The sequence below is a fragment of the Sphaerodactylus townsendi genome, linkage group LG13 (assembly GCF_021028975.2).
Source record: "Sphaerodactylus townsendi isolate TG3544 linkage group LG13, MPM_Stown_v2.3, whole genome shotgun sequence".
Classification (NCBI taxonomy): Eukaryota; Metazoa; Chordata; class Lepidosauria; order Squamata; family Sphaerodactylidae; genus Sphaerodactylus; species Sphaerodactylus townsendi.
In genome coordinates, this window is record NC_059437.1 from 57,204,871 (window position 1) to 57,229,071 (window position 24,201).

The 24,201-nt window shown below is 54.8% G+C and overlaps 1 protein-coding gene across 2 annotated transcripts in view; it reads left to right on the forward strand.

The window, feature by feature from the left end:
- The window catches only part of KIAA1671 (KIAA1671 ortholog), a 79,351-nt gene extending 55,964 nt beyond the window's left edge, over positions 1–23,387 (forward strand). For both annotated transcript variants that reach the window (XM_048514883.1, XM_048514882.1), the window contains exons 7-12: positions 15,233–15,351; positions 16,426–16,666; positions 16,762–16,939; positions 17,577–17,701; positions 18,922–19,061; positions 20,198–23,387. In XM_048514883.1, the coding sequence (XP_048370840.1) occupies positions 15,233–15,351; positions 16,426–16,666; positions 16,762–16,939; positions 17,577–17,701; positions 18,922–19,061; positions 20,198–20,282 (888 nt within the window). In that variant the 3' untranslated portion in view covers positions 20,283–23,387. The remainder of the gene's footprint in view (positions 1–15,232; positions 15,352–16,425; positions 16,667–16,761; positions 16,940–17,576; positions 17,702–18,921; positions 19,062–20,197) is intronic.
- Positions 23,388–24,201: the final 814 nt, after the last annotated feature.

The window sequence follows — 24,201 nt, forward strand, 5'->3', positions numbered from 1 at the left end:
GGAGTGGGCTGACCAGGTGTTGCCTTTTGCATGTGCTTGCCTGGTTCCTTGGAGGAGCATCCCTTTGGGGATACTGGCGGGTGTTCTTTGCTCAGGCCAGGTTTGAATTCACCCCAGCTGCCGCCGCCTCCTGTCTCTTCCGAGTCATGGCCCTCTGGAAGTCAGTGTGAGGTGGCCAGAAGACTTGCTTGTCCGTTAGGGACAGTGGCTGGGGCCCCTTTCGCCGTCACAGGTCCCCAGGAAGCCACTCAGGTGCCACCTCACTGTAGACGGCTGCACATTGTCCATCTCAGTCTCATCCCTTGGCAAAGGGGCAGCTTCTGCATGCAGAGGTTAGAGAGGAAAGTGTTTTTAGAACCTCCCTGAAGCCCTGGCTTGCTGTTTGTTAGCTTCATGACTGGCCTGGCCTGAGACACTGCAAAGAGGCAAGGAAAGGTCAACCAACCACCTCTCTAACGGAGCTGTGTTGCAAGGGAAGGAGCCAGAGAAGTGGGGTCGCTTCTGAAGATGGCCCCGCCAAGGGGTTACGTTTGTCTGGGGATCCAAAGAAGTACCTGGATGGAGGCTTCTGCAGCCTTTGCCTGGGGGGGGGGGGCACACCTTTTTTTTATTGATTGATGTGAATACTTCTCTCCCACCTTCCTGCTGAGCTGCAGGTGGCTTCTTTCCCAGCCCTGCAGAAAACCTACATGGTGAATAGGGTGGTGGTTGGCAGAACGTCAGCCATTGGCAGGGCAGAGTTTGGCCTTCTGTCCTGCAAATATTTGTTCATGCTGAGAACTCTCCCTGGGAGGCCTCATGATCTTGCCATTGAATCTGCTCCAGCATATTGACATGGCCAAAGTTTTTAACTTGCTCTGTGAACAGCTCTTGTGTGGAAGCTGTGTTGAAATGAATAGGGACATCAGAGAATGGTCGGTTTTAGAGATAGCCCCCCCCCCCCCCGCCGACCCCTACAACCATCACAAGCTACAAGGCCCAGGATCCCTTGTGGGAGGCCGTGACAATTGAATGGGTGCAAAACCAGCAGGCGTGCCGTGCCTAATCCAGAAACTCCCTGGAGGGAGGACTCCTTGGTTGCGAGGAGGGCCTCCTTGGCTGCAGGGCTTCTCAACAGGCTTCTCCATGCCTGCTTTCTCGTCTTTGGCTTCCTCCTTTTGGGCTCTGATCTCCCTCCTCTGGATTTCTGGTTCCTGACTTGAAATAACTTCCAGTTCAAAGTTTCAGCAGGGACTCCACCTTGCAAGAGGCCAGATTTTGGAGAAGTCTCCCTGTGAAGCACTTTTCGTAACTGCGGTGGTGGGTTCTTATCCAGCAGGAAAGCTTGCACGCGTCTCCTTAAGAGAAGAGTCTTGGTGGGGTCTCCATTTCTAGCCTGTCTGGCCTCCGTTGAACTATCCCCCCTCCCCTCCCTCAATTGCTGCCCTCTCCAGCATTTGGCTGGACTTCCTCTCTGGTTTAAGTGGGGTCCTGGTTCTTTGCCGCCTCTCCCTGTTCTCTGGGCCAGCTGCTCAAAGCTGGTTCCTCTGGGAGGATTTCTGCGTCCTGAAGTTTAATCCTTCCTGGCTGGCCTCCCATCATCTCAGAGGCTTCTGTATAGAGCAGCGTTCTCAGGCACCTCAGTCTCCTGCAAATGCTGCAACGTTTAGTCTTGAGGGGTGCAGTTCCGCACGAGAGCCCCAGTTGACTGGAGGGGCTGGCCCAGCACAGGGCGTCTTTTCTGCTTCTGATCTGTGAATGTGCTGCGAAGAGTTCCGCCCCAGAAGGCCACAGGGCTGGCGGCTGGTCTGCTCTCCAGGCGTAAATGAGCAACGACAACACAGACCAGCAGAGTTTAATTAAGAAGGGCCCTCACACCAGCACACAAGCAGCCTGTGGTTTTCCACTGTTAATGGCGCTTTAATCGTGCCATAGAATTTGCTGCCACCGGAGGCCTTTTGTGTTGCCTGGCATCCTTTGGACTCTGCTTTGCAAGACGGCCAGATATGCTCCGTGCAGGCTGGTCGTGTCCGGTGGATGGGAGGCCTCGCACGCTCCACACCCTCTTCCAGATGGCTGTGGAGTGGAGCCGGGGTGAAGCACGAAATGCCTGCTTGTGTCCTGAGCATCCCTTGGGGGATGCTGCAAGGTGCCGTATCCGCGGCTTTCCTGGCCAAAGAAGGGCACCCAGTGCAGGGGAAACGGGTGCCCTTCCGCTCTCTCAGTGTTAAGTGGAGTTAAGTGGAAGTTTGAATCACACTGATGGGTCTGTTCAGAAAGCCACATTGCTGGGCTGAATCAAAAGCCACGGGTTGCGTGGCCTGAAGTAGTTAATTCAGTCAGCTTGTACATTTTTTAGAATAGTAACTGAAGCTCATAGATATGACACCTCAGCCTTAGCTTTCAGTATTTCACTGCTTGCTTTACTCCGGCACATTTGTAGCATTTTGGATCTTTGGTTATATCTTAGAAATCACATGCAATATAATGTTGTAGAAGAGCAGTTAAAAAGGGGTATTTGTTTTAGAATTTCCCCCCTGCCTTTCTGCATAAGCTCCCATGGTAGCTAACAAAAGAGTAAGAAAAATTTAAAAGCGTCAATAACTGCACAACGCTTAATTCCAGAGGGGCAGGCATGCAAACCTGAAGGGAAGTATAAATATGGGGAGAAATGTTCCAACTGGAGAGGAAGAAAACATTTTTACAGCCAGAGTTGTGGAAACTTCTACTTCCGGGAGGTGGTGGGCTCCCCCTGACCGGCGGTCTTCAAGCAACGGCTGGACAAACACTCGTCTGGGATGCTCGTCTAGGCTGGCCCTGCACTGAGCAGGAGTTTGGACTGGATGGCCTCTCTGGGCCCTTCCGACTCTATGATTCTACAGTGGGCCCAGCATCACCTGAAAGAGTGAAAACCTCTGTTCCAGCTCTTCTGGGATTGCCTGCCTGGGGGACTGAAATGGATGTACGTAACGGGCGAAGAAAGAGAGGAGCACCCAGAGGTTCCAACCTCTCCCTCTCTCTCCTGGGGTGCAGGTAAGCAAAGCAGCTCAACACAGCACAATTGAGGAAGAAGCCGCCGGAAACACGGGGAGCATTTTCTGAGAAGAGTAAAGACTTACACGCAGTGGTGGCGAACCTTTGGCACTCCAGATGTTATGGACTACAATTCCCATCAGCCCCTGCCAGCATGGCCAATTGGCCATGCTGGCAGAGGCTGATAAATTATGATCCATCTGGAAGTAAGAACTACCACCATCGAACTGGTATGGCGCGGGAATGTAAAGAGAAGCCAGCTGATGTCTTTTAAAAAGGGGTTGCTCTGGAGCCATCAGAGATGGCAGCTGGTAAAGAAATCCAGGTCTGCTGACTCCAGGCTAAGGGGGAGACAGACAGCGTGTGATTTCTTAAGGGGCTCTCGTTCAGCACTTGCGTAATGATGCACATGTAGAAAGGAAACAGGATTTCAGGTCTGTGCAAAGAATAGATCAGGAAGATGAAGATGCACCAGCTCTCCAGAGTCCAAAGTCTCTCCTTTGCCACTTTCTACATTCTTTTTAACTGAAGATGGCGGTGATGTTGGGATGAAAATTGTTAAAGTCCTGGTGGAATCTGTTGTGCTTCCTTCTCACTTGTCCAGATGATGAAAATGTCATCAATAAATCTCAAGTAAATCTGGTAATGCAAAGCTGGCAAAGGACTCCTTGCCAGAGAAGGCTTATTTTCTGCAGTTGTGAGAGGGGGAGGGGAGGTGACCATCCAGAAGGCCTCCTCTCCAGTCGCTGCCTGTGGGGCAGGTACCCTGAAAGGCGTCTCTAAGAGACATCTTGAAGAATTCTGGCGTCACAGGGCAGCCCTCCTGGCAGCCTCCTTTCAAGTCACCCAGGGCTTCCCTTTTCTTTATCTTTGGTCAATTGAGCAACTTGAATTGTGCCCAGAAACCAACTGGGAGCCTGTGGAGCGTTTTAGTGACAGGTGAGGAATGTTCCAATAGGCCTGTTCCTAGGTGTATTGATTTGTGTCTGTGATTAATATATTTATATGCACATGCACAACATTTATCATTCTGTGAGATGGTAAATAGAATTGGAGGCTTCTAAGAACTTATCCAGGAGAGGTGGTATCTAGAAATGAAGCAGATACATTTTACAGGTGGTTCCCAAAGTTCTTGCAAAGGAATAGTGTTAAGAATTCTTGAGGGGAAATGCCAAATGGTTGCATGTGTTCATTATAGGGTAATGTATAGTGAGCAGGTATTGCTTGATGAGTGGAGAGTTGGGCTTTGAGGCCAGATGTGCCAGAGGCCCAACATGGCAACAGATGAGTTCTGTGACCTTAGTTGAGCAAGTGATGGTTGTGATTTGCCCATGATGCACTGGGGTTGGGAACTCCCTTTCTGTGGGGTCCCCATGCCTTCCTAATCTCGAAGGAGCGAGCAAACACCTTGTTTGGCCTAGCTTTTAATATTCAGAGTTTTAATGCGGAATAGTGTAGAACTGTAATATCATATGTTCTGTTCTGCTCTTTATTTCATTTTGTTGTGAAAATTGCATATATTTCAGTTGTAAGCCTTTTGGAATGTCTGTGGAGCTAGGTAAGACAGAGGGAGAACCTGTGGAGTGGAGTGTCTCAAGTAACCAGAGTGATCCAGGTTCGAATCCTGATCAGCCATGATGCTCAGTTGGTGACCTTGGGCCAGTCTCTGTCTCTTTAGCCTACTTTGCTGGGTGAACATAAGAACTAGCCTGCTGGATCAGACCAGAGTCCATCTAGTCCAGCATTCTGCTACTCGCAGTGGCCCACCAGGTGCCTTTGGGAGCTCACATGCAGGATGTGAAAGCAACGGCCTTCTGCTGCTGCTGCTCCTGAGCACCTGGTCTGCTAAGGCATTTGCAATCTGAGATCAAGGAGGATCAAGATTGGTAGCCATAGATTGACTTCTCCTCCATAAATCTGTCCAAGCCCTTTTTAAAGCTATCCAGGTGGGTGGTTGTGAGAGTAAACAGAATGAGGACGTCGAACCAAAACTGTTCTAGATGTGAGCAGTAGCAGCTGGTTTGCTGATTAGTTTAGCATGGCTACTGATTTCAAGCAAGATTTTTGTTGTGTTGAAAGAATGTTTAAAACTGTTAAAACTGTAGGTTTTAATCGTTGTCACTATTGGGAAACTTTTCTGGTTCCTTTCAGAGTGGGCTGGATGTTCTGCCAGGGAATGTGGGGTTAATTAATCTCTTTCATTAGAGATATTTTAGATTCTATAGAGGAACGTTTAACTTGAGGACTGATAATGCTTAATGCATTTCCTGCAAGCCTGCAAGATTTTAAAGGCACTGAGCACAACTCTCCAAGTTGCAGTTGGAAACACTGAAGCGGATGCTTGTTGTCTTCCTATATTTGGTAATCGGCTCTTTGCTGGCGCTGCTGAAGGCTGCTTAGACTGGGGGTTGGCTCGGCCTTGTTGCCTCGAAGGGTGCGGGGCGCCCCTTCTCTCTGCCCAGGGGACTTTGGTGACCACATTGTCATTTCACCCATGGGCCTCTGCCGAAAAAGCCGTTGAACTCAGGACGATCCCTAACATCCTGCCTGCTGCCCCTGAGTGCTGACGGCCCCCAGAATGGAGGAGGCAGGTTTGAACTGGGCCTGGACCCAGGAGTGCCACGTCAGATACGGAGCCTGTCTTTTCCGTTTGACGTGGCTCAGGTGGTGGGCCTTGGGGCCTGTCGCCCCCGTTCCCCACAGTTTGCTTAAGATGCAAGAGTTCTACCTTGCCCGGGGAGCAGAGGCGGGGGGAGTGCAGATGTTCATCAATGATTTTCACTATAATATAACTTCTGGCGCCTGGTAGCTGCCTCCTGCCAAGCCGTAAATGGAGACTATTGATTCGAGGGGGGGGGGTTGGAAGATCAATCGGCCATGCTTGGAGGGATGTGTTTCAAGAGCTGCTCCAGGGCTGCGGGGGGGGGTTGAGGCTTTTCTGCCTCCTTTCCTGGAGGGGTTTGCAAAACCGCTGGTTGCAGGTCCAGACTGGCCCCCTTGTTCATCCCTTCCCAGTCGCACTGAGCCTTTGGCCTGGCAGCTCGCTCAAGGAGCGAATGAGAAGGCCCAGCTCCCTCGCAGCAGCCTCCTTCAGACTAGTGGAGAAAAACATCTTGCCCGTCACCCTGAGCTCTGCTCAGCCCAGTTTTGCTCGTGTTCCGTCAGCACCCTTATCTCCGACACCAGCTGCTTCTTACAAAGTCATGCCAGACACCAGCAGTCACCCACAGTGGAAGTGTCACGTGAGACCTTTGCGTAACCAGTGAGGGTTACGGACGGCCTGTGCTTTGGACACCCCCCGAAGTGGTCTGACGGCTTTTCTTCTGACCCGTAAGGTGTGGAGGTGTCCAGTAGCCAGGTTGACTACTCGAGGGCAGGAACAGCCTCCTCTCCAGAAGCGCCAGGCTGGGGCTTCTAGGGTGGGTCCAAGGCCGAGGGAGTGGGTTTGTTGCCTTTTCTTCGTCCAGCTTCCCCGTCCGTCCGCATCCCGCCTCACCGTGGGCGGCAGCCTTGCCCTGCCGAAGCAACTTTGCCAACATGTTTGCCTGCTGGAGTGCAGAGAGGCCATGTGGTGTTGTGGTTAGACTAGTTTTGGACTAGGATCCAGGAGACTTGGGTTTGAATCCCCGTCCCGCCATGGAAGCTTGCGGGTGAATTTGCGCCAGTCACATGTGCTCAGCCGAACCTACCTCGCAGGGCTATTGTCAGGATGAAATGGAAGAAGGAGTGGCTTAGGATTCCCACTGGGTGGGAGGGAGCTGTAGTGGCAGAAAGAAGCTCCCTCCTTGTGTGGTTGGGGGTTCAGCACTGGAGCTCTTCCTGCCGTGTCTTCCTCAGTGCCACGTTGACCTCCACGCTTCTCCCTTTTTTAACCAGCACGGTGCCCTTTCTACGCTTGGCCTTCCTCCGTGCCCTTGGAGGGTTTGGGGGGGTGGGAGGTGTGGACTTTGTGATTTGTCCCTTGCGTCTCTTCCCTGTCAGTGGTGCTGAGTCCCAGGCTGAAGCAGGACTGTGCAGGACAAATCCCTCTTTGTCCGTCCGGGGTGCTTGCGGAGCCTTTCTGCAGCCTTCAGGATGCCGGGAGAGAGGAGACATCAGAGGGACCGATCCGGCGGACTTGGGTTGCCTAGCGACAGCAGTGAAGCTGTAGCTGCTCGGTATCCAAGGAGACGAGAGCGTCAAGCAGCCCTGCTGAGGGAGTGGGCGGGGTGTGGAGTGACGTGTGGGTGTGTGGGTGTGTGTGTATACGCAGAGAAAGCGAGCGGCACCTGCAGTGCTTGGGGGGATGAGGTGCAGCGGGGGGTGGGGGTGGGTGGGTTCAGGGCCTGCCCGGCCGTGCACCATTCCGGGGCTCCTGGCTGCTGGGGAGGTGGGAGGTCTTCCCTGCCGCTGCCTGAATGGACTCCTCCATCCACTGGGGTCCCCCTTGGCGACTGCAGATCAAACTGTTTGTGTTCCTGTCTCTCGTGGCTTGAAAGGTGGCTTGCAAAAGGCTTTTTGGACTCCCCTGCGGTGAACTTCAACTCGGCATAAAGAGCAGATAAAGGGGTGGAGTCAGTGGTGGGATCCAAAAATTTTAGTAACAGGTTCCCATGGTGGTGGGATTCAAACTGTGGCGTAGTGCCAATGAGGCTGGGCAGGGCATGACGGGGGCGTGGTCAGGCATTCTGGGGGCGGGGCATTCCTGGGCGGGGCTGTGGCAAGGGCGCTTGGCACTTGAGTACCCGATCCTTGGGTGGGAAACGAATGCACGCAGGTGCAGGCTGCCACACATGCCGGTGCACCTCCTGCTGGACTGCTTCAAGTTCTGCGCGCTACTGCTGAGAGGAGGGGCGTAACTAAGGCAAAAATCAGGTGGCAAAGTCACCAATTAGTACCCCCTCTCAGCACACACAAATAATTAGTCACCTACTCTCGGGAACCTGTGAGAACCTGCTGGATCCCACCTCTGGGTGGAGTCCTCCCTGGATTTGGGTGGGTGGGAGATCAGGGTCAGTTCTGGAAGAGTCATCCTCTCCAAACTGGATAAGGTTCGGCAGGGGCGTCAAACATTAAAGGGGGCTGACCAGGCCCATGAGCCAGCTGAGGCAACCCCCCCCCCCCCAGATGTCACCCTGTTTAGTTGTCATGATTCCCTTCAGAGGGACAAAGTTTCTCTAACAGACAGGGCCAGAGCGAAGGCTCCGAGGGGTGTGGGTGTGGGTGTGATTTAACCTTTGACAGTTGCTCTCAATGGCACTTGTGTGGCTCTGCCCCTTTTCTTCCTCGGCACGGTGGTTTTCCCAGCGGTGGTTCTTTGCGTGGCAAGCTCTGCCGGGCCGTGTGGCAGAGTAGCTGAAGCGTTGGATGAGGACTAGTTCAAATCCCTGCATGATGATCACTTAGCTACTGGGGCTCTCTCAGCCGGGCCTTGTTAAAATATTTTAATCTGTAATTTTTTTTTTGTTTCTACTGCTTGCACTGTTCGTCTGCGTATTTGTACACCGCCTGGAGCCTTTCGGGGGTGGATGGTATAATAAATTCAATTCATAGTAATAATAATAATAATTCGGAGAGTTGTGGAGTCTCCTTCTTTGGAGGTTTTTAAAGAGAGGCTGGATGGCCATCTGACAGGAGTGCTTTGACTGTGTGTTCCTGCATTGCAGGGGGTTGGACTGGATGACCCTTGGGGGTCTCTTCCAACTCTATGGTTCTAACTGATGTCTAGAAGACAGAGATCAGTTCACTTGGAGAAAATGACCGCTTTGGAAGGTGGACTCAGTGGTATTCTTCCCCAGTGGAGTCCCTCCCGTCCCCCAAATCTTACCCTCCTCATACTCTATTCCAGTGGTGGCGAACCTTTGGCACTCCAGATGTTATGGACTACAATTCCCATCAGCCCCTTCCAGCATGGCCAATTGGCCATGCTGGCGAAACTGATGAAACCAACAATCCACAGCTATCTGGAGATAGAACCCGCCACCCTCCCAAATGTTCAGGTATTTCCCAACTCGGCGCTGGCAACCCCAAGGCGACCGCTGCAGGCAAGCAACGGCAACATGAATCCTCAAGTGACTCTCTCTGCCAAGAGTGCAAAAACAGAAGAATCACTGAAGTAGGAGAGACCTTTATCATGTGTTTTTTTGAAAACCTATTGCAACAGGTGGAGGTGCCTGACCTCTGGCCTGTGACATTTGGACTCCCCAGGGCACAACTATTGATGTGTAGCATTCAGTGCTGATGCCTCTAACCCCTTTCTGCAGAGCTGAGCCATCGCCAGTTCAGCTGGGCCGCACCTGAGTCGTGTTGTGCCAAACTGTGGGGGCCCCTGGCTCCTTTCCACTCCTGCATCTGAACGGGAGTCATCAGGCACAAGAAAAGCCGGTGTCGTGTTGCTGCCGGAATCCTTCCAGGTCGTCACTGTCACTGGTGAGGTCACTGGGGATAGGATCCTGCCCAGTTCTAGGAACTGTTTATCTGGCCCGGCAGCCGCAGGGCAGAGAGGAAGGGCCCGGGACTACATGGAAGGCTCAGCAGCGACCAGAGAAGCTGGGAGTCTTTGCCAGGCCACGATGCTCAGTTCCTTGTACACAAAGTTAATCTCTCGGATAGTGAGTATTTGGAAACCCTTGTTTCAAACTGTGGGCGTGCTGTCGGGTGGTAGGTTGTGCGTCTCATGCCAAGAAAACAGGCTTAGGTCAGTTACTTTCTTGAGAAGAGATGCTGCAGCTCTTCGCTGCTTGTCTCCTGGTCGTCCTCCCATAAGTGGATCATAGGAAGAGTGGCAGGAAGCCTCGGAGTGGGGGGGGGGGGAGGGCGCCTGGCAGGCAGGCAGGCAGGCAGGCAGGCATTCAGCAAGAACTGATGCCGCCCCGCCCCCCCCCAAGGTGGGGTCCGAGGTAGCAAGTGGGCCAGCAGACCTTTCTTGTGGATTGTGGTTTAGAAGTCTCTCACAGCTGGGTCTTCCTTGAGGCGGCCTCCCTCTTTGTGGTGTCTCATGTGTCCATCTAGAAGCAGCCTCAAAAGCATGAAGAGGGGCGTCCTCAAGGACGTGCCTCACCCTCCTGGAATTTCCCGGCACTGAAGACTCACTCAAGTCTGAGCCTGTCTCAGGAGCACGGCAGAGGAACTCTTTGTTGGAGCGGGTTCTTGGCCATGCGTGCTGTTTTCAGAATTTAACCCTTGTCAATAAAGCCACCCCAAGGGTTTTTGCCATCTTCAGTCGGGGCAGTCTTTGCCCGTGCATCTGTAGGTGCCGCTGGACTGCTCGATTGCAGTGACCAGAAAAGCAAAGACTGATTCCTCAAAGTCTTATCAGACCAAGAGAGATGGATGGTGTATTGTCAAAAGGCTTTCACGGCGGAATGACTAGGGTGTTGTGGGTTTTCTGGGTTGTATGGCCGTGTTCCAGTAGCACTTTCTCCTGGCGTTTCACCTGCATCTGTGGCTGGCAGCGAAACATCAGGAGAAAATGCTCCTGGAACACGGCCATACAATCCGGAAAACTCACAACACCCTGGAGATGGATGACTTTGCTGTGGCATTTTACTGGAAGTGTGTTGCCCCAAAACAGCCACCTGTTGAGCACAGATCCGCTGAGGACCAGTTTCAGAGGCCAGTGGGGCAAAACTGTGCCTGCCCCCCCCCCCCCCGCCTCCTGTAGATTGACCTGTCATTTTTCACAGCTCACCACGCCTGCAGTAGCCCCCCGGAAGGTTCTCTGCGGCCAGATGCTGCCCTTCTCACGTGGCAATTGGGAGACGTTTCTCCCGTTTGCCGTTTGGACAGTGCAAGACGCGGACTTGGCTGTGCTTGAACCGAGCCCTCTCTGCAGCCCCCTCTGCCTCTGTGCGGGGAGGATTCTCGCCCACCAGGGAACAGCAACGTCGCTATTTAGCAAAGCAGTGCGTGACTTGGCTCAGCGTTTGCACGCACCCAAACCTCTGTGTTCCTCAGCCACAAATTGGGGGTACGCCCCTTGGTTGAATGTTTCAGCTGCTCGGGTTTTTCCATGAGACGGCTCCGCAGCAGCGCATGTCGGTGTTCAAGTAAACTCAAGGTCGTTTCTCACTTCTCAGTCGGGTTCTGTTTACGTGCTGCCTTTCTGCCAGTGGACGCCAGGCACGCCACACTTCAACATGATGACTGACAAGAGGAGAGGTGCAAGGTGGAGGAGGGGCTCCTTTGCCCGTCTGGTGGGCTCTTACTTTGGGGATTCAGATCTGCGTTACTGATGATGTGCACAGAATCACCTTGGAAAGGACAGTCAGTCCAACTCTGGTCCAAGGGGGAGCGGGCAAAATGAGGCAGAGACAGAGGCAAAACAGGAATGGGGGGTGCAATTGCAGTGGCCACAGCAGCTTTGAGCCAGCGTGGTGTCGTGGTCAAGAGCAGGTGGATTCTAATCTGGAGAACCGGGTTTGATTCCCCACTCCTCCACCTGAGTGGCAGAGGCTTGTCTGGTGAACCAGATGTATTGCCGCACTCCTACATTCCTGCTGGGTGACCTTGGGCTACTCACAGTTCTCTCCGAACTCTCTCAGCCCCACCTACGTCACAAGGCGTCTGTTGTGGGGAGAGGAAGGGAAAGGAGCTTGTATGCCACCTTGAGTCTCCTTACAGGAGAGAAAGGGGGGGTATAAACACAAACTCTTCTTCTTCTAATAACCCCCCTCTCCCCATTATGGTCCTGATCTTCCCTGTTGTTATATAGAGACTTTTCTGGTGGTCTCTTTGGTCTTCCTGAAGTTTGGCAGGAACTTGGTGGATGCCCAAGCAACATCCTTGCCCTCCAGATTTCCTGCTCAAGCCCTGACAGGTGACAGTGGAATATTTGATGTGGTGATATTCCAGGTCTGATAGGTGAGGTAGGTTGAGCTCAGTGGCAGCTGTTTGTCGAGACACCCAGTGAACGGGAGAGAGTGTGGCCTTTTGCCTCCCAGCTGAGAGCCACTGAGCACCGTCCATCACCCGTTCCTGTTGGAAGATGATTTGGGTTGAGCGGTTCAAAGCCATTCTCTCATACTTAACCTGAAGCTCTTGTGACAAGAACTCTGTTCTTTCTCACCCCTGGTCCATCCTGGTCCAACTGCCCGTGTTTCTGCATAATCCAACCTGGGAACAGGCCAAAGGCTCTGCAGCTGGAATGTTCTTCAGAACGTTCCCCACTGAGATAAAAGCTTCATCATTCTGGTGCCTCTTGTGTGGGGGGAGGCTTCCTCGTTGTGACCCCTTGGAGTCTGCAGCGACAGCATAGCTCCGCAGGGTTCATTCTTGCTCAGAGTCATGGAAAAACAGGCTGGGGCCTTTCCTTAGCAGACAAGAAGCAGTTCAGATCTCCACGACTCTGAATTTCATACTAACGTGCGATTGGTGTTTGGAATATTCTGCCACAGGAGGTGGTGATGGCCACTCACCTGGATAGCTTTAAAAAGGGCTTGGACAGATTGATGGAGGAGAAGTCGATCTCTGGCTCCCAATCTTGATCCTCCTTGATCTGAGATTGCAAATGCCTTAGCAGACCAGGTGATCGGGAGCAACAGCCGCAGAAGGCCCTTGCTTTCACATCCTGCACATGAGCTCCCAAAGGCACCTGGTGGGCCACTGCGAGTAGCAGAGTGCTGGACTAGATGGACTCTGGTCTGATCCAGCAGGCTTGTTCTTATGGTCTTAAGTTTTCCTACTGAGGGTCTCTTTCTATTGTTCCTACTTGCAAGCAGAAGAAACCTAAAAGCAGGCATTTAACGGTGTCAGAGTAGTATTTGTACTGGATAAATCTGGGGTCTGTAGCACAGTTTGGGACACATGTCCACTAGAAACCCAGCAGAATCCCTTGTTAAAGAAGGCAGGAAGGCATTTTTCCGCTCAGGTTGTATCCAGACATCACAAACTATATGTGAGTGTAAGATGTGGCCTGGTTAAAATATCTCCGTTCAGGTGGCCCCACAAACTGGAGCCTGGTTGGCACCAGGCTGGAATTTCTAGCCATGGTCTGAAGCTGTTTTTTTAAAACCACAGTTCATAGTTGTGGTTTGTTGGGACATCTGTTTGGTTGAGTGGTTGCTCTGGCCACCGGGCGGGAGGTCAGTCTCAGCGACTGCAGGGTGTGTCAGCACCGCAGCCGATCTCCTCCCGTCACAGCCCAAGAGTCACAGTCCAGAGCCCAGTAACATACACAGTCAAAGGCAAAGTGCAAAGTGCTGCTCCAGGGTCAGGTGACGTCTTCCAAAATGCAGAGTCAAAGGCAGTCCAAGGGGCAGGTAACTAGGATAGGTACAAAACAGCTGGTGGGTAGAGCAAGACTGCAGACAGGTGGATTCCACAGTGGCCCACTAGACGGCAGAAAACAAATTCTGGCCTAAAGAAAAGGGAGTGGACCATTCGGTCGGAGAGTTGCAGTGACTGCCAACAACACGTTAGGATGCTGAGCTAAATTTTATAATGTTAATGTTAAAATACTGAACTTGTTAATAATGGATTATCCTTAAATCATTGCAGTGTACTAACTGTCGGCAAAATTGTGTACATTGGAAAGGTTACAGACGGACGAGGGCAGAAATCATAGGGGGTTTTTTCCCCTGGTCCTGTTTGGCAGCACAGCCCCTGGATTCTTACCTCCTCCTGGCGGGAGGCCAGCCAGTCACACAGATCTTTGGAGCTTGCAAGGAGCACCATCCAGAAAAATGGAGTCCTTCCTCGTTTATGAAAACTGATTTGCTGCGCAGAGCCAGGCGAAGGGAACGGAGCCCTGCAGAGGCGGGCTGGGGAGGGTGGGGGGGCCGTTTGCATGACAACAGGGGCCCTTTTCTTGCGCTGACCCAGCTCCCTGCTCCTCTTTCCTGTTGTCCTTAATTAACGCATCCCTGTTGAGCCTGTTCCGAGTGACCTCATTGTAGCACAGTTGCCAAAAGACAGGGCAAGGAGGGAGGGGGGCGTGAGTTTGCCAACTAGACAAGTGTGTAACAAGTTCGGAAGGTGGGAACAGTGAGGGGTGGCTCGGTGCCTCCTCTTGTGCCAGAGCTGGAGAAGGGAAGCTGTGAATGACCCCGGCAGTCCCAGTCATCCCCCCACCCCGCCCCCAGGACCTCTCAGGCAGGGGGAACATGGTTCTCCGGTGGGGCTTCTTAGAGACCTGGCCCCTGTGGTGCAGGAGAGGGACCCCTTGGAGCCTCTGCTTTCACAGCTCTGCTCCTTGGGTGACAAAGACTTTCGGCTGCTTGGGTTCCTCCTAGGCCAGGGACTCTGGGGCACCTGGGTGGATCCCTTGGCCAAGAGGGATCGTCATCACATTCTCATATGGTTCTGATTCCTGATGTTCTTTGGTGGGTTGATCCTCCTTCGCAGCTGTACTTTCCGGGGTGTCTTTTCTGTGCCTTCGCTGGGGTGGGTTCAATTGCTTCCCCATGAAACGTCAGTCAGACCGTCCGCCTGCTGTCTGGTGCAGTGTTTTGAGACCCAGAAGTGGAGCATAGTTCTTTCGGTGGTGGGTCATGGGCAGTGGCGTAATGAGGAAGGGACATAAGGGAGATGGAGCCCCGGGCCCCACTTGGGCAGGTCATATGGGGGGCACATTGTCGGGCTCCCCCATCCCTTGCAACTGTGCCTTGCCCCCAGACTCCGCTTGTGACCTTGGCGGGGCCATTTCCGGTCAGGGCAGCTGGGTCTCTTCTGCCTCTCCAGTGTCCTGGTCCAGATGGGGCCGCACATGTGCCAGGACAGCACGGAACTCCGGAGCCTGACTCTCAAGCCATTCGTGTCCTGGGGGAAATGAAGTTGGTCCCTCTGTCTTCTTAGACCCCCCCCCCTCTTTTGACTGCCTGGAGCTCACAGACACAGCAAGCCTTTGCCATTCGTTGGTCAGAGAGGGCAAGCCAGGAGACAGGCTCCCTCACCCACCCAGCAGGGCAGCCCTAGGACGTCCATGTGGCTGAGCGGCCCCAGAGCGGGGCAGTCCTGGTCCAGTCCTTCTTACCTCCCACTGCTCACGTCTGAACTGGCTTCCCTCCGATTTTCTTCAGAAGGGACTACAGTGCAGAGGTGCCAGGCCGGGGGGGAGGTGTGCATGACATGCACCAGCCTTGGGTGGGGGAGGGCTTTGGGGGCTCTGAGAAATATTTTGAATCCAAATGGGGGTCCTTGGGGTGCTGAGGGCAGCGGGAGCGTTTGGCGAGGGCAGACGAGGCTGCCGGCTGCTTCCTGGCACCAAATGGCAACTTGCGTCCTTTCTCTTGGTGTGTTGCAGGATCAGCTGAAGCAGTGCTTTGGCCGGCCGGCCGCTGAGGCCAAGGACACGGACACGCTGGTGCGAGAGGCAGACAGCCAGTATGGCACCTGGAGTGAGCAGCGGCACAGCGGAGAGAGGTGAGGCCTGGCGGAGCAGGCAGCCCGCAATCGAGCGCCCTCCTCGTGTTCTCTTCGACCCCTCTCTTGCTTCGGAAGGCAGGCCGGAGCCTCTCCCAGCCTGTCCTTCGGCGGAGGCGCCTGTGCTCTCCCGGCTCCAGAGGCAGCAAAGGCCCCGCATCACAGGCCCGGGAGCCTGGTGCAGGGCTCTTGTCTCTTGTTCCACCCGAAGCTACGCTGCTTCGTGTCCCCTCTTGGCCTGAGACGGCACCTGGCCTTTTGCTCATGCTCAGCTCCCAGGCTTCTAGTCCCCTGTGTGACCTGCCCCTCGCATTCGCCACTGCTGCACAGGAGGTCCTCTCTTGCTGGCCGGCCTCTTTCTGGCTCTCCCCACTCCAGCATCCATAAGGCTGGCTGGCCCAGGAGTGGCCTCTGTTGCTGAAGCCTCCTCCTCCTCCTCCTCCCCCCCAGTCCCACCCTCCCCCAGATAGGTGGCTGGCCTGGCCTGTGGGGCAGGCGCCGTGGGGAGGTGCTCGGCAGGATTTCAAGGAAGCTGGCAAGAGATTGCCCTAAGCCTGAGGCCGGAAGTGGGGCTGGGTTCCCCAGATGACCCCGCTTGTCTGTCTGGAGAAGACTCGTCCGGGGCCTGCCGGGGCGAAGGAATGGCTCTGGCGCCACCTGCTGGTCAGCAGCAGCTTTCCTTGCTTGCCTTTCCCCAAATAGCCTTTGTTTGGGGAGATCTGAGAGCAGCCGATTCAGTGCAGCTCTTCGATCTTCATGGCAGGGGGTGGCCTGGAGGAGCCTGTGGGGCTTCCTGGAGAAGTTTGGCGGGGGGGGGGGTTTAAATGTATCACGAGCTCCGCCGAGCAGCAGCAGCTTAAGAAATAACCCCCTCCCCTGCCCGCCAAGCGACCCAGGGCCTCCCAGTGCTTAGATGATTGTCTCGACTGCAGGGATGGGAGGGATTTGGGGCCAATAGGGATGACTCGGAGCTGGCCTGGTGGAAAGCTGTGCAGCCCAACTCCAGGCACAGTTCTCAACCCTCTGGCACTTCCTCTGCATCCGGCACTAATGGGGAGGCTGCTGTCGTTGTAGCTTGGTGCCGGAATCGCCCTCCCCAGAAAGCAACGTGGCCTCGGCCCGGAAACAGCCCCCCAGCAGCCGGCTGTCGTCGTTTTCCTCGCAAGCCGACCCCGCCTCCGCAGCTGACCTGAATGACTCCTCCAGGGACCAACGGAGCGCCAGTTTGGACCGTTCCAGCACGGATGTGGACTCCGCCGACGGCACTGAGGGCCCGGCACCAGCAGGGGCCTGCCCAGACTTCGCCTTCGTGGAGGTGAGTTGCCGCGAGGAGTCTCTTCACGCTCTTTGGCAGACCGGGCCACGGTTTGGTGGGGAATCACACGTGCGTGTTGTTGTTTCCTCTCAAAGCAAACTGCGGTGCTGGACTCCAGCATCCTGAAAACTCGGGTGCAGCTCAGCAAGAGGCGGCGCCAGCACCGAGCTCCCATTTCCCACGTGCTCAGGAGGAGCAGTGGGGGAGTTACTGAACAGCAGCCCCCCACGACGGAGGAGACAGGCAGTGACTGGATGTTCAAGGACTCCACAGGTAGCTCCACAAGTGGGATGTGTGGTGGGATGGTTTACCCCAGGTGCCCAAAGCCTAGCCAGAAAACAGGCAGATCTAAGGAAGTGGGCCAAGCTGCATCTTACAGGCAAGGGTGGAAGTTCCCCTGCAGCTTTGGGCCTGCCTGTTTCCTGGAGCAGCCGGCCCAGAGCAGCTGAGAAAACCCAACCCTCGTGCCGCCCCCAAAGACAAGTCCAGAAGGTCTGCCTTAGAGCAGCCAGAGCCAAGTCCAGAAGCAACAAGAAAATAGCATAGCCCAAAAGCCATGTTGGTTTTGCAGGTGCTCTGTTCCCAGAGGTATGATCAGCCATGGTAGACGAAGCCGTCTGGGGCTGGGCGCAGAGAGAGTGGGGTGCCACAGCCAGCAGACTGGGGAGGAAGGGCCCTGCCCAACAAAGAGGAGGGGGAGGGCTGCAGCCCCTCAGGCCTGGGAGTTGGCAGGGAGCAGAAAGGGTTCCAGCTGACCAAACTGCCTTCCCCGTTGTGGGCGCACTGGAGCTACCACAGGTCCCTGGGAGGTCTGATTCAAAGTGGCCGGGCAGACTGACAGCTTCTGTTTTTGTGGCTTGCCCCTCCCTCTTCTAAAAATGACCCCCAACACCACTCCTTGGCTGTGAAGAAAAGGCCACGAAACCCGAAGGTCCCGACACGGAGGGGAAGCCGCACTCGCCGTCAGAGAGGCTGCCCAGCTCCCAGCCCCAGCGGCTGCCCGTGTTCCCCGGATTGGACCACTCAGCCCTCAAGGTGACGTCTGCCGCTCGCCTTCTGGGGGGGCGGGGGGGGGATTCTGCTCTCTTCCCAGTCTCTCTTTTCACCCACACGCAGTTGGGCAAATTCATGGTGTTTGCATGTCTGTTTGCAGATTGTGGTCTCTTTTAAAGAGTTGTGCTTCATGCCCAGAGCGTGAGCAGCTGCCTAGTCCTTGGTTGGTGGTGGGGGGCGGGGGGGGGGCTGGCCGGGCTGGCCGTGTGTTTTGGCCCTGACTCCTGGTCTTTTGATCAGAAGCCCTGCCAGTGAGGACTGGAGGAAGGACTCCGGGGGGTGGGGGGGCAGCGGGGTGGGGGGGCAAAGGCTGAGGGCCCGTGGGAGAATCCTGGCTGCTGGCTGTGGAAAGCCGCTTCCTTGGGGCAGGGATGGGCCCTCTGTGGCTGCGTCTAAACAACAGAGGCAGGAGGACTAAAACGTGGTGCTTTGAAACGTTCCTCAGAAGACGTTTGCTCCAGGGATTGATTGACTGAGTTGCTTTAAAAAAGTTTTACACTGCCTTGCCTTCCAGTCGGGGTTTCCAAGGCGGCAAGCATAAAAACATTTGAATGCTCCAACGATTAAAAGAACATTTAAAATTCTAAAATAATTCAGTAAAGAATCAGGGGGGAGGAAGAAGAAGAAGATCCCCCCTTTCTCTCCTGCAGGAGACTCAAAGGGGCTGACAATCTCCATGCCCTTCCCCCCTCACAACAAACACCCTGTGAGGTAGGTGGGGCTGAGAGAGCTCCCAGAAGCTGTGACTAGCCCAAGGTCACCCAGCTGGCGTGTGTGGGAGTGCACAGGCTAATCTGAATTCCCCAGATAAGCCTCCACAGCTCAGGCGGCAGAGCGGGGAATCAAACCCGGTTCCTCCAGATTAGATACACAGAGGGAGACAGACAAATCTCTCCTGTGGGAGTTTGAAGGTTTTGGGGCTGTGCTGGGAAAGGCCCTTTCTTAGTTTCCTCCCCCCCCCCCCCCCCCCCCCCAATCCAGCTTCAGGCTGTAGGGCAACTGAACCAGGACTTCCAAGTGAGCCGCTGGGCTCTGATGGAAGGAGGCAGCCCTCGCAGCCTGTCAGGGTTTGGCTTTGCAGTGTTGCTGGGGATGCGTCCAAGCCGGGCCTAGACATTCATGAGGCTTGGGGCACAGATGCCGGCGTCCATTTATCCTCCAGCCACGGGGTTTACCAGGGGTTTGTCCTCTCTCCCTTCCAGGTTCAGCTCAGGAGAAGACAAGAGCCGGAGGGAACCGGGGAAGCCAGTCCTGGGCAGTTGTCCAAGTCCCCGAAATCCGTGTTCCCGGCTGGGAGTCCAGGGGTGAGGGTGCTGCCCGTGGGCACGGAGAAGGAGGAGAGGTGAGTGGGCCTCGTGCTCAGGCCTGTGAGGCGGCAGCTGTGAGAAGGGTTCAGATTCACTGGGTTCTGCAGAACTGAGCGAACTGAGCATAAAGCTATTCTGTGATGAGCTGCACAGTTCTGCTGGTGTGGCTCTGAGGAGGCCAGCCACTGGGGCCCCGGGGCCCCTCCAGCTGCTGTGATTCTCGCAGGGGTCGCCCACTTGCTTTCAAGGTGACCTGGGTTTTTAAAAATAAAAACTGCAGCCTGCCGAACCCCCTGGATTCTGTTCTGTGATGCTGCAGGATCCTGGCTGTGGGAGCCTCCCTCCAATTCTTCTGGCTTTTTGAGTCCAGGGAAAATAACAGGTCTGTGTTCCCTTGCGAGGAAAGAAAGTGTCTCTGTGTGCAAAAATCTTCACACTTGAATGTTTTGAGGCAAAAAGCCGGCTTTCGAAGGGCCAAGAGCCGCCCAGCCACTGTGGCCTCTACCCTTCCACCAGCTGTGTCCGTTGGTTGTTCTGGTCACTTGGGGGAGCTTTCCTGCACGTTCCCAGGCAATCAGTCAGTCAGTCAGAGGATGGCAACGTCCCGGAGCCAGGCAGCCCGTGGGATTGGGCTTTGTGCAGGTTCACGGCTGCTTCCGTCTTGCTGTGGCACCCTTCCTGGGGTTTGCTGTTCCTTTAGGCAGCACCATGGAGGGAAAGGCTGGCATCCTGTGGGACCCCCAGCATCTGCCGGCAGTGCAAGTCGCCGGGTGCCGGGGTTTGTTTCCCCACCTCCTGTCTGCTGCAGCTGGGTCAGGTGGTCCAGTCAGCCTGCCCTAAGTTCAGAGTTGCCAGTTCTGGCCTGGGAAATGCTTGGAGTTTGGGGGGTCACCAAGAATCTGTGGAAGACCGTTGAGTTTGCCCTCCCAAGTTTCCATTTTCCCCAGAGGAAAGGGTCATGGTAGCCAGGAGATCAGTTGCAACTCTGAGTGAACTCCAGGCCCTACCTGGAAGTTGGTAGTGTTAACCCAGGTGTATTTATGTCTGTGTGTGTGTGTGTGCCCCCAATCCTTTCACAAGGGGTTGTGCAAATTTTGCCCCCATGGGGGTGTGAAAGAAAGCCCCTCCCTCTTCCGCACACCTAGCTGAGACGGCCTTTTTGTGTCTCCAGGCCAGAGGAGGCGTCTCCCTCTCCACAGTGGCTGAAGGAGCTGAAGTCCAAGAAGAGGCAGAGCCAGTATGAGAACCAGGTGTGAAGAGGTCTGGAGGCGGTGGGGAGCCCGCATGAGGGGCAGCCGAGCAAAGAACTGCAGTCCAGTCCGTAGCAGATCAGCCGTGGTGGTTAAATGGAGCCTCCATGTTTGTAGGCAGTGCACCTCGCAGGGGACGAAGAAAAGAAGGTTTTCCAGAGGCCCCTGGGAGAGCAGGAGGCTGGTACAGGCGGGCCCTTTGGGTGATCCAACATTGCCATTCTTGCCCTCTTCGTACACCGGCCAGCAGACCACACCAGGGGGAGAGGCCGAGGAAGACCATGCCCCTCTCCAGATGGCAAACAGGAAATCAGTTGGCTGGAGATCCTCGGAGCTGGATCTTGAACGCAGCTCTCCCGACTGCTGGGCTTCTCTGGTGGGGAAGCAGGGGCTGCACTCCAGAAGAGGCGTCTGCTTTGTTTCACCCCCACCCTCTCTGCTTATCCCATCTTGACAGCTGGGAGACCTTCCTTGGGCAGAGTGGGAGACATTGATTTGGTAATGGAAGCCTTAAGTCTCCCCCGGCCCCTCGGTCTGCCCCTTCCTACCTCCACTGCTCTGCGCAGGGTCTCTCCCCCTCTCCGGGGCAGGAAGCCTCTCTGTCGACAGCCAGGCCTGGAAGAAGAGCCAAAGCCAGAGCGGAGCCCTTCTCGTTCCCCCAGAGACGGTGGGGTTGGGCCTCTGCAGGTGCTGCTGGGTGCCTGCAGGAGGCGCTGTTGCACTGCGAAGCCCGGAGCCTGGCGCGTCCAGGGGTGCCCTTGAGAGGGCTGGGGTCAGGTGCGGGTGGGGGGTCCTTGGGGTCGCTCTGTGCAGGAGGGAAGGAAACCTCCTTACGTCGACTGCCACACGAAAAAGGAAATTTTATTGTTGACTGTTTTTAAGTATATTTTAGATTTCGTCAGGATAATGTGATTGGAGGATCCGCTGCCCAGACCAGGACAGCGTGCTTTTTTGAGGAGGGGGTGGGGGGTAGGGGTGGGCAGCTGAAGCTCTAAGGAGATTTTGTTCTCCTTTCTGTGCAATGGCAGGGTGGGGGTCAGCCCTGGGAGGGAGAATTGCTTTCTGATGAGTTCCCCATGCCTGGGAGGGCAAAGCAATAATGTCAGGGAGTCCCACATTTACACATAGCTGTAAATCATTGTTCTTTTCTGATTGGTCAGCGAAAAGAGGAAAGGGGTGGGATATGCTGGAGCTGCCATCAGGCAGAGGAACTTGTGGATCGTCTTACTGGGATCTTTTTATTCTGTACATAACAAGAGGTTTGTTTGTTTGTTTGTCGAATTCTTATTTCTGTTTCAAAAATTCAAGAGCAGAAGCCTATTGTTTTTTTTGCCCAGGCTCTAAGCCTGTGGAGGATGCCCGGGGAAACTGCTCTCTGCAGCCCCTGGAACCAGTTTCTGCTCTCTGCGTGGTGATGCTCTCTGGGAGAAATCCAGGTGTACTTGTTCGTAAGGATGTGCCCCAAAGTGGCACAGGTGAACTGCGGCTGCAGGAAGGTCTACCTGTCCTTTTTCTGTGGCTGAGTCTCTGCCCCCCACCTTTTGGGGAGCATCTTCATTGGAACAAGTAACCAAGGAGGAATTGGAGGGGTTCTCACCCTCCCTGCGCAAGAGAACCAAGCCCAACTTTATTTCCTTTCTTCATATTGGACCCCCCCCCCTTTTCTGGAATGAAGGGCTGGGCTCAGATTGTTGTATTGTTTATCCTCCTTCCTGCCCTCCCCCCCATAAGTGCTCTTCTTGGAAATTTTCTATTTTCATATATCAGAGCTTATCTGTTAGCTGCTCTGCTTCCATTGCACATCTGTCCTTCCCCCCACCCCATCTCTTCCCAGAGGCAGGGGGAGCCGCCGGCCCCGCCCTCAGCCCGGTCTGCCCCGCCAAGCCCTGCCAGAAACCCTGGCACGGTGGGGAGGGCAGAATTTGTATGCGGCAAAATGTAGGAATTGAACTTGGTTGTCCGGCCTGGTGCTGGAGGGCAGCTGGTCGGCCTCCTCCGCCGACGGGAAGCTTGTGCCAATCCGTGTTGAGGAGACGCTTCTTTCTCGCTCAGCTGGGAGTCCAGGCGCTCCTGCTCCCACCCCCCCTCCCTCCCACCCCTCGTCTGGAGGAAGCTGCTGCTTCGGTCCCATGCGAGCTCTGCATGTGCCTCAGAGCCCCATGGAGCTCCGGATGGGGCGCAGTGACTGCAGCCCGTCCTGTCCCGCTCACCGGCTCCCTCCGCCGTACCAGAACTTCCCCAAAGATGCTGCTGGCATTGTGTCTTCCCCCAGCAAAAGTCATATATATTTGATCTTGGAACCAAGAGTGTATTGAGAAGCTTCGTGCTTTGTCTTTTCCATGTGTGGCCCTGACGGGTGCCCCTGGGGGGATATGTGATGCTGGGCCCTCTCTGCTGCAAAGCAGCCCCCCCCCCCCTGCACGGGTGTGGTGGGAGCTGCTCTTCTGGAATGAAAGAGATGCTGTCAGCCACCCCCTTTCCTTCCTTCATAATGCCTCCTGCCGCCAGCTTGCATAGTAGGGCCTGTTTGGTGTTCTTTTGCCCCAGGGGTATCCATATGTACGTACGTATGTACGTGTGTGTGTGTGTGTGTGATGTGTATCAGTGGGCTATATCCTGATGTGTACACTAAGATGTTCCTGAAGGAGTTGGCCCTCTTGCATTTCATTCACCCGTGTGTATGTTTTTTAAGTGTCTGCTTTGTTATATTTTGCTTTTGTCTCCTGTGTGATTTTTCTTTTGCCCGTAAAGTGCATGCTAGCAATTTTCCTATGACATTACTGAGCACATGGGTACACACACACACAGCCCCCCACCCCCACCCCCACCCCTGGCAAAGTCCCTCCCAACCCCCACAAGAGCCCAGTCTGGGAGGCTGGGCAGGCCGGCAGCATCTCTTCGCCATCTCGCTTGCTGGGTGAGGGGGGCTGAGCTGCATCTTCCCTGGAGAGCCGGAGGGCTGGAGGCGGGATTTGGGCAGGCCCCTCCGCGTCTGTAGCGTGTCCCCCCCTTCTCTCTTTTGTGCTTGGACAGGGCACTGAGATCTTATAGTTTTACTACGAAGAAATGTTTGAACTTTAACTATGATTAAAAAGAATCCCTTCTGGAAGATGCCACGGAGAGTCTGTCTTCATTCTGCATTCCTTGTTCCAGCATTCTCTCCCGTTGGGAGGAGGGGAAATGCTGGGGGTGGGGGGTGGGGGGTTGGTATTGCTGAGGTGTAACCTGGTAGACTCACCATCAGATTCGGGGGGGGGGTGGTGCTGGCCTGCAAGGAAGTCTCCTGATGCTCCCATGCCTGCCTGTAGCTTTAAGGAAAGGGAGAAAAACAAGAGGGGCACACGGGAGGGACCTCTTTGGCACCTTGGGGGGCAGCTGTGGGCCCCAGATCTCCCAGGGCAAAATGCGCCAGGGACGGCAAGTCTCTGATCTGGGTTTTCTCTAAACTGGATGAGCAGGGCAGCAGGGGACATGGCCACATATCCGTGGCCTAATCAGCGAAACCTGAAGGTGTTATTAGACTGGAGGTCCCCAACACGGCACCCATGATAGCTTTCCAGATGTCCACCAATTGTTTTGCAACAGGACTTATGATTGGCTGTGGAGATTAAAAGGTATCTAGCTAAACAGAGCTTAGCTCTGTGAAATATTGAAGAGTTACTATTAGAGTAATACATAATTTCTCTCCATTACATTCTCTCCATACTCTGCGACAGCCGTTTTGTGCTTGGCTCCGCCTCCTGCAGCAACCATTTTGTTGCGCCCGCAACCCTGTCAGAATTCCAGAAGTGCCCACAAGTTCCAGCAGGGCGGGGGCTCCTATTCTAGGCCACAGAACTGTCGAAGAGGCTGCTTGCCTGTGCCCAGCCTGAGAGAGGGGAACAGCCAGCTCCGTTGCAGTTTTTAAAATCTTCCCACTTTTGCT